This window comes from Notolepis coatsorum (genome assembly GCF_963971535.1).
Source record: "Notolepis coatsorum genome assembly, chromosome: 9".
In the NCBI taxonomy this organism is placed as follows: Eukaryota; Metazoa; Chordata; class Actinopteri; order Aulopiformes; family Paralepididae; genus Notolepis; species Notolepis coatsorum.
Genome location: NC_140173.1, coordinates 143,190,982 through 143,200,981, shown reverse-complemented (window position 1 = coordinate 143,200,981; position 10,000 = coordinate 143,190,982). Strand labels below are relative to the sequence as shown.

Genomic DNA, 10,000 nt, shown 5'->3' with positions numbered 1-10,000 from the left:
CCTCCCCTCTCCTCCTCCTCTCCAGTCAGTGACCTTTAACCTCCCCTCTCCTCCTCTCTCTCCAGTCAGTGACCTTTAACCTCCCTCTCTCCTCTCCTCAGTCGTGACCTTTAACCTCCCCTCTCTCCTCCTCTCCCAGTCAGTGACCTTTAACCTCCCTCCTCCTCCTCCTCTCCTCAGTCAGTGACTTTAACCTCCCCTCTCCTCCTCTCTCAGTCAGTGACCTTTAACCTCCCCTCTCCTCCTCCTCTCCGTCAGTGACCTTTAACCTCCCCTCCTCCTCCCTCTCAGTCAGTGACTTAACCTCCCTCTCCTCCTCTCTCCTCAGTGCCTTTAACCTCCCCTTCCTCCTCCTCTCCCAGTCAGTGACCTTTAACATCCCCCTCTCCTCGCCTCCCGTCAGCATGACCTTTAAAACCTCCCCTCTCCTCCTCCTCTCCCCGTCAGTGACCATTAACCTCCCCTCTCCACCTTTAACCTCCCCCTCCTCCTCCTCTCCAGTCAGTGACCTTTAACCTCCCTCTCTCCTCGTCGTCTTCCTCCTCTCTCCCAGTCAGTGACCTTTAACCTCCCCTCTCCTCCTCCTCTCAGTCAGTGACCTTTAACCTCCCCTCTCCTCCTCCTCCTCTCAGTCAGTGACCTTTAACCTCCCCTCTCCTCCTCTCCCAGTCAGTGACCTTTAACCTCCCCTCTCCTCCTCCTCTCCCAGTCAGTGACCTTTAACCTCCCCTCTCCTCCTCTCCCAGTCAGTGACCTTTAACCTCCCCTCTCCTCCTCTCTCAGTCAGTGACCTTTAACCTCCCCTCTCCTCCTCCTCCAGTCAGACTTTAACCTCTCCTCCTCCTCGTCAGTGACCTTTAACCTCCCCTCTCCTCCTCTCTCTCAGTCAGTGACCTTTAACCTCCCCTCTCCTCCTCCCTCTCAGTCAGTGACCTTTAACTCCCCTCTCCTCTCCCAGTCAGTGACCTTTAACCTCCCCTCTCCTCCTCTCCCAGTCAGTGACCTTTAACCCTCCCCTCTCCTCCTCCTCTCCCAGTCAGTGACCTTTAACCTCCCCTCTCCTCCTCCTCTCCCAGTCAGTGACCTTTAACCTCCCTCCTCCTCTTCTCCCAGTCAGTGACTTTAACCTCCCCTCTCCTCCTCCTCTCCCAGTCAGTGACCTTTAACCTCCCCTCTCCTCCTCCTCTCTCGTTCAGTGACCTTTAACCTCCCCTCTCCTCCTCCTCTCCCAGTCAGTGACCTTTAACCTCCCTCTCCTCCTCTCCCAGTCAGTGACCTTTAACCTCCCCTCTCCTCCTCCTCTCCCAGTCAGTGACCTTTAACCTCCCTCTCCTCCTCCTCTCTCAGTCAGTGACCTTTAACCTCCCCTCTCCTCCTCCTCTCAGTCAGTGACCTTTAACCTCCCCTCCCTCCTCTCCCAGTCAGTGACCTTTAACTCCCCTCCTCCTCCTCTCTCAGTCAGTGACCTTTAACCTCCCCTCTCCTCCTCCCTCCAGTCAGTGACCTTTAACCTCCCCTCTCCTCCTCCTCTCTCAGTCAGTGACCTTTAACCTCCCCTCTCTCCTCCTCTCCCAGTCAGTGACCTTTAACCTCCCTCTCCTCCTCTCTCTCCAGTCAGTGACCTTTAACCTCCCCTCTCCTCCTCCTCTCCCAGTCAGTGACCTTTAACCTCCCCTCCCTCCTCCTCTCTCAGTCAGTGACCTTTAACCTCCCCTCTCCTCCTCCTCTCTCAGTCAGTGACCTTTAACTCCCCTCTCCTCCCTCTCCCAGTCAGTGACCTTTAACTCCCTCTCCTCCTCCTCTCTCAGTCAGTGACCTTTAACCTCCCCTCTCCTCCTCCCTCTCCCATTCAGTGACCATTAACCTCCCCTCCTCCTCTCCTCCCAGTCAGTGACCTTTAACCTCCCCTCTCCTCCTCTCACGCTCAGTGACTTAACCTCCCTCCTCCTCCTCTCTCAGTTCAGGACCTTTAACCTCCTTCCTCCTCCTTCTCAGTCAGTGACCTTTAACCTCCCCTCTCCTCCTCTCCCAGTCAGTGACTTTAACCTCCCCTTCCTCCTCTCCAGTCAGTGACCTTTAACCTCCCCTCTCCTCCTCCTCTCATCAGTGACCTTTAACCTCCCCTCTCCTCCTCCTCCCTCCCCTCTCCTCCTCTCCCAGTCAGTGACCTTTAACCTCCCCTCTCCTCCTCCTCTCTCAGTGACCTTTAACCTCCCCTCTCCTCCTCCTCTCTCCCAGTCAGTGACCTTTAACCTCCCCTCTCCTCCTCTCCCAGTCAGTGACCTTTAACCTCCCCTCTCCTCCTCCTCTCCCAGTCAGTGACCTTTAACCTCCCCTCTCCTCCTCCTCTCCCAGTCAGTGACCTTTAACCTCCCCTCTCCTCCTCTCCCAGTCAGTGACCTTTAACCTCCCCTCTCCTCCTCCTCTCCCAGTCAGTGACCTTTAACCTCCCCTCTCCTCCTCCTCTCTCAGTCAGTGACCTTTAACCTCCCCTCTCCTCCTCTCTCCCAGTCAGTGACCTTTAACCTCCCCTCTCCTCCTCCTCTCTCAGTCAGTGACCTTTAACCTCCCCTCTCCTCCTCCTCTCCCAGTCAGTGACCTTTAACCTCCCCTCTCCTCCTCCTCTCCCAGTCAGCGACCTTTAACCTCCCCTCTCCTCCTCCTCTCCCAGTCAGTGACCTTTAACCTCCCCTCTCCTCCTCTCTCTCCCAGTCAGTGACCTTTAACCTCCCCTCCCCTCCTCCTCTCTCAGTCAGTGACCTTTAACCTCCCCTCTCCTCCTCCTCTCTCAGTCAGTGACCTTTAACCTCCCCTCTCCTCCTCCTCTCCCAGTCAGTGACCTTTAACCTCCCCTCTCCTCCTCCTCTCTCAGTCAGTGACCTTTAACCTCCCCTCTCCTCCTCCTCTCCCAGTCAGTGACCTTTAACCTCCCCTCTCCTCCTCCTCTCCCAGTCAGTGACCTTTAACCTCCCCTCTCCTCCTCCTCTCTCAGTCAGTGACCTTTAACCTCCCCTCTCCTCCTCCTCTCCCAGTCAGTGACCTTTAACCTCCCCTCTCCTCCTCCTCTCCCAGTCAGTGACCTTTAACCTCCCCTCTCCTCCTCTCTCAGTCAGTGACCTTTAACCTCCCCTCTCCTCCTCCTCTCTCTCAGTCAGTGACCTTTAACCTCCCCTCTCCTCCTCCTCTCCCAGTCAGTGACCTTTAACCTCCCCTCTCCTCCTCCTCTCCCAGTCAGTGACCTTTAACCTCCCCTCTCCTCCTCCTCTCCCAGTCAGTGACCTTTAACCTCCCCTCTCCTCCTCTCTCAGTCAGTGACCTTTAACCTCCCCTCTCCTCCTCTCTCAGTCAGTGACCTTTAACCTCCCCTCTCCTCCTCCTCTCTCAGTCAGTGACCTTTAACCTCCCCTCTCCTCCTCTCTCAGTCAGTGACCTTTAACCTCCCCTCTCCTCCTCCTCTCCCAGTCAGTGACCTTTAACCTCCCCTCTCCTCCTCCTCTCTCAGTCAGTGACCTTTAACCTCCCCTCTCCTCCTCCTCTCCCAGTCAGTGACCTTTAACCTCCCCTCTCCTCCTCCTCTCCCAGTCAGTGACCTTTAACCTCCCCTCTCCTCCTCCTCTCTCAGTCAGTGACCTTTAACCTCCCCTCTCCTCCTCCTCTCTCAGTCAGTGACCTTTAACCTCCCCTCTCCTCCTCTCTCAGTCAGTGACCTTTAACCTCCCCTCTCCTCCTCCTCTCCCAGTCAGTGACCTTTAACCTCCCCTCTCCTCCTCTCCCAGTCAGTGACCTTTAACCTCCCCTCTCCTCCTCTCTCTCCCAGTCAGTGACCTTTAACCTCCCCTCCCCTCCTCCTCTCTCAGTCAGTGACCTTTAACCTCCCCTCTCCTCCTCCTCTCTCAGTCAGTGACCTTTAACCTCCCCTCTCCTCCTCCTCTCCCAGTCAGTGACCTTTAACCTCCCCTCTCCTCCTCTCCCAGTCAGTGACCTTTAACCTCCCCTCTCCTCCTCTCTCAGTCAGTGACCTTTAACCTCCCCTCTCCTCCTCCTCTCCCAGTCAGTGACCTTTAACCTCCCCTCTCCTCCTCCTCTCTCAGTCAGTGACCTTTAACCTCCCCTCTCCTCCTCCTCTCCCAGTCAGTGACCTTTAACCTCCCCTCTCCTCCTCCTCTCCCAGTCAGTGACCTTTAACCTCCCCTCTCCTCCTCTCCCAGTCAGCATTTTTTTTTTTTTTATACAAGTATTTTTATTGCACATTACTTTAGTTACATTCCATAATGATGCACACATGCAATCTTATTTTTCTTCTTGTTCAAAAACAATTGTACAGCGGCATATAACAAAAAAGATTAAAAATAAAAATAAACATTCTTTCATTTGGCGGATTTATACATATAAATAAACAGGATAGTTAAATAAGCTAAGATTCTTGCTGGGAAATAAGAAAGAGACCAAAGAAAAAATCTGAGCATTAGAAAAAGGCCAAAAGCCAAGACAAAACAGAGAATATACCTTCAGACATTACTGTAATAAGAGCAACACTTTGAACTTTATATATCATCTTCATCATCCTCCCTCAGACCCTTTAAGTAATCCAACACCGGTCCCCATGTCTTATCAAACACCTTTCTCCGTCCTGTATTTTTTTTATCTAAGCCTCTCTAAGTAGAGGGTCTCACCCAGCTCCCTCATCCACATTTCAGCAACCTTTAACCCGCATCAATGTGACAGCAAATATTTTGATGACGCCAATAAAGAGTCATGTTTAGCGCAGTCTTTCACCCTGGGTGTTACTTATAGCTCTCGTACTCGTCAGCAGTATTTTACTGTAAGAACTCAGAGGAGGACCATAGATTGGTTTCCCTCCTTTATCCTTAATCCTTTAAAAGGAGGCAGCTTCATCCACTACAGAGACATGCAGAACATTTACGCGGACTCAAGCGTCACACACGACAGCAGACGGATCTCACCGATGCAGCTCGTGCAAAAGGGTCTTACTTATCAAATGTCTTAAAGGTTCCCTTTGTAAAAACCATCCCCAGATTTATAGATTTGATCAGTATAATGTTATTTATACAATTTGGTATCTCTGACACATGTGATTGGGGCGATGACCGCTGAGCAACAGTAGTATACAGTATACAGTATACAGTACGTGAGGCCTAATGGTTGATAAAATCCAGGAAGGAGGATTTTATAAGATTCAGTATTTTCTATTGCGACATGTTGGCTTCATAAAATTCTTTTAGTGAAATATTTTTTTTTACTAAAGACAATCGTTTTGCCTGCCTGAAAACAATAGCTACAGCTGAGAATGTGGTATACAAATCTATCTTTAAATATTCAGCCTCTACTCAATATTTGAAATACCAAGGCGTCTGAAACCTGTACATAGTATAAAATGCCTAAATCTGTAAGAGCCACAACCATGCCTTTGTATGAGCCATTCCCTCCTTTTCAATCTGGTAGCACCAAGTGTTCCACTGTGGTTCATATGGAACTATCAATATGTTTATAGCAATTACACGATGCGGAAGCCCAAACATGGCGGTAATCCTTGAGAAGGAAACTGAATTCTGGCTTTGAGATATATAATTCCTACAGTGTGCCCTATAGGAGTGTTCAGTTGTTACATGAGAACATTCCCTATTGTTTGACATAGGCAGAGACAGGAATGTTTATCCCTCCCCTAATCTGTGATGCTGGAAAGCCAATGAGTTGGAAAAGATGGAAAAAGTGACTGTGTTAGGAGGATTTTCTGGGGGATAAAGGTATTAGATAAAGATATTCTGCTTGGGAACTGATCGCATAGTAAATAACTATGGGTTTAAGGGTTTGGACAAACTTTATACAAACTCTAATACTCCAGTCTCCTGAATTCACATATGCAGTCCAGATCTCCCGGTTATAAAGTGACATCACAGTCTTTCAGTTCTTTGGGAGGGAGTTGCTTTTGTTCATTAGCACTGACTGGCCTGTATCCCATAATAATATAATATTGTATGTGAATTCTTAAGTGATTGGCATTATCCTTGATTGATTGTTTTTTTTACTAAAGTGTCATACACCTTACTGGTGCCCTGCCCAACAGTACAATCAATCAACCAATCAATTCAGCGGAGTGCTACTCAATTTAAGACCTTACTTACTCATAGATAAAAACAAAACTAAGTAATATATTGTATAGGATACACATATGCATATACAGCATGAATACACACACCTTTCTGGACTCTTTTTGTATCACAAACAGTACTGTATTTGCAAGTCTGTTATGTCATAAATGTATAGATGTAGCAGTACTGTCTACCTGTATGTCATGTATGTCATATATGTTATGATTAATTGAAAATGGGGGACCCTGATGTAAACAAGACGAAAGTCTTTCTCTGGTCTGCATCCCCTTAACAATTGTATGTATTGAGCTGTACTGTACTGTACCCATTCTGCAATCTGTTAATAAAGTTAGCAATCAATCAATCAATCAATCAATCTTCACGTGCATATATAATCCAGGTTATAACTTCATCAATGCAGTATATTTCAGAAACGTATTCCACATCATCGTAACAGATTAAAAACAAAAGTTGTTCTCTTTTTTCCCCCAATGACTAACGTTGTTTACATAGCCATTTCTTGAATCAAAGCTATTTCTGTCACTCTGAAATGTAATGTCTAATAAGAAGCCTACGTTTTAGATCACGTCTGAGGATGTAAGCGGTTTGTTTTTTACATCGACAGTGTTCCTAAACAGACCCACCTGTAATAGTCCGAGTCGTCTTCGGCTGAGAACATTCTAAACACCCTGTATATTCCTTCTACAATAACACGTGTGAGTATACCCACCGTTTAGACTGTCACATAAATCCCGTATTGTAGCTTTAAGACGAGAGAGTTCATAGACAGGGACCTCTTCAAAGCCCAAGAGGGCCATATCTCCCCTTTCAATCACCCACACACATATTTGGCCAAGCAAATGTGGGCCCTGTTTTTAAGTGCACCCCTGTGTATTCAGCTATGTCATGGCTTCGACTTCCGGAATATTGTTAAGAGAGGCAGGTGGGCATGTGTGTTGCCATGGGAGCGCGCCCTAGGAGGCCCCCCCTCTAATGGGCCCTCATGGCTTCCCTAAGGATGTGGCCGGGGCTCGCAGGCAACACGTAAAAGAGCGATAACCGGCGGAACCTTCCGGGCTCTGTAAGTGGTCAACGGGGCTAATGGAAAAGCTTTATCCAAGGACTATATTTGTAAGGAGGAGAGAGCGTGGTGAGAATGAGACAGAGCAGAGTCAGAAAGATAGAAGAGAGGTCCTGTGACACGGTGGTCCGTTTTCCTCTGTTAAAGTACCCCAGACCCAGAACCACACAAGTCCGTTTTTAGGTTTTCAGAGGAACAATGTTATTTTCAAACTTTATTATCTAAAGATGGTAAGCTAGAGTGTTGTGTTCATTCATAGTTAAAGACAGTTGAGAATGAGTACTTTATTATCTAAAGATGGTGAGTTAGAGTGTTGTGTTCACTCATAGTTAAAGACAGTAGAGGTTGAGTACTTTATTATCTAAAGATGGTAAGTTAGAGTGTTGTGTTCACTCACAGTTAAAAACAGTAGAGGTTGAGTACTTTATTATCTAAAGATGATAAGCTAAAGCTGGTGTTGTGTTCCTTCATAGTTAAAAACAGTAGAGGTTGAGTACTTTATTATCTAAAGATGGTGAGTTAGAGTGTTGTGTTCACTCATAGTTAAAGACAGTTGAGGTTGAGTACTTTATTATCTAAAGATGGTAAGTTAGAGTGTTGTGTTCACTCATAGTTAAAAACAGTAGAGGTTGAGTACTTTATTATCTAAAGATGATAAGTTAGTGTTGTGTTCATTCATAGTTAAAAACAGTAGAGGTTGAGTACTTTATTATCTAAAGATGATAAGTTAGTGTTGTGTTCACTCATAGTTAAAGACAGTTGAGAATGAGTACTTTATTATCTAAAGATGGTAAGTTAGACTGTTTTTAGTCTAACTAAAAAGTGAGTATTTTTTTGTGATATATCACATTCACACTCCCAGTTATTTAGATTAGCTTCACAACTGCAAATACTGATTTAGTTCTTCGGTTCAAGGGTTCAATTGAAGACCATAACCAAGACAAGACACAACAGTATTTTAATCTTGAAATAAGTATATTGTTATGACGTCAAGATGTAAAATAGCCCAGCGTTGTAGTAGTCTATACTCAATGTACCGAGGGGGAAAGGTTTTTTTAACCCAGAAGAAGAGAGATTGACTTATTCATTCCAGCGATTTACGCAGTGTAAACAGGATGTTCTTTTATTTTCTGCCTGAGTTGCTGCCTTAAGTGTTTGCCAGAGCCATGAACGTTTTTAAAGGCCAATTTCAAAGTCTCCCCTTGTGTAGACTGACACGGGCTGGTCCCTGAGGGTGGATGTTTATCCTCTGACTTTAAAGGCCCCTTCACACCTACATAGCAGGGACACACAACTATAAAGATAGCTACCTACACAAATATTTTAAATCATTCTACCGTGGAATGTCTGTGTGAGCTCTGGAAAGACAACTCCAAACGAATCCAAGATGCTATAGTGCGATACGCTGCGGTCGTTTTATATTATAGTTATTCGTTTATAGTTTCACCGTAGTGCTAAATGTGTCTCTTTTTATACTGTTTGCTCCAATAAGACACAACCTTGATTTGATCTACATTTGACTGAACTACGTCAGTGGATAAGGGGAGACTGGATTGGACGCTCTCAATGCTGGTATGGAAGCCCATTCGGTACATTTGATTTTAATTGTTTTTCACACCAGTTCATTGCATAATACCTCTAAGTTTTTTTTGTTGTTACACCTCATGGATAAAAAGGGAGTTTATATAATTGTCTTCAATTGCTAACTACTAGTGGGTTTACAGTAATTAATTAGCACTCAATGCCAGGAAAAATAACACTACTGGACTAAGAATAATCCATTATTATTGCACATCGGGGCAGAATATCACAAGGTAGATTGAAACCGAAACCCCCTGGCGGACGATGAGATTTTTAAGACATTAATCTGAAGACATAAAAACAGACATATGGTTCTTGATCTGAGAGAGACGTTCATGTGAAACATCACTGGTTGTCCTCTCTGATACATCGTACTCCCCCAAAACGTACAGGGACCAGGGACGTGTCCTCAGACAACTCAACACGGGCGCTAACCACATAGGAGATCAGCAGATCTTGGACATTCTAACGATGACGTCACCATGGCTACTATAGATAGAATTCTGAGAAAAAGAAACATTCCAAAAACCTTTAAAGGGCATACACGCAGACATACAACAACTCCAAACAGTTTTTCCACTTTCACACATCAATTTAGTTTAGTGACAGTTATTGAGAGTAATTGAGTTTGAATATGGCCACCACCAGTGATGAAATGCAGGTGTCGCGTATTAATTACAGCTCAATGAAATGATAAGGTAACAGTCCCTGTAAGACAAGGTATTGCTATGTTTTCCATTTACATCATTTCACAGTGCTGTAATTAACACAACACAAGGATCCAAGGTCCCCAATGACATCACTGGTGGCCATATTCAAACTAATTTCTTTTCTTTTTTACTTTCTGGATGTGTGTGAAGATTACGTGTGAAATACATCGAACAAGTGTCCCTTTACGGCGGAAGAGCATCGGTATATAGGAGGACCTACTTGTTCTGGTATTCCTTGACCACCTGGTAGATGGTGACCTTCAGGGTGACGTTGTCGTACCGGCCGTGGCTGCGGTCCTTGTAGATCCGGAACTCGGCGGCGGTGACGGCCTCGCCATCTGGGATCTGAGTCAGATCGAAGCGGAACTCCTTGTAGTGGCGCCGGTGGTGGGAAAAATCCTTATCTTTCTCCACTGAAAAGAAGAAAGAAGGAAAAAAAGAAGGAAAAATGGAAGAGAAACCTAATATTTGGCAACACATTTCACTTTAGAGACAAGAAAACGTCAGCGCGGACCAAA

At 46.2% G+C, this 10,000-nt stretch overlaps 1 protein-coding gene across 1 annotated transcript in view; it reads right to left on the bottom strand.

Annotated features, from left to right (window-relative positions):
* Positions 1-10,000, bottom strand: part of bmp5 (bone morphogenetic protein 5) — a 35,137-nt gene that overhangs the window by 19,750 nt on the left and 5,387 nt on the right. The window contains exon 2 of the mRNA XM_084321191.1: positions 9,703-9,895. Coding sequence (XP_084177317.1) covers positions 9,703-9,895 — 193 coding nt within the window. The remainder of the gene's footprint in view (positions 1-9,702; positions 9,896-10,000) is intronic.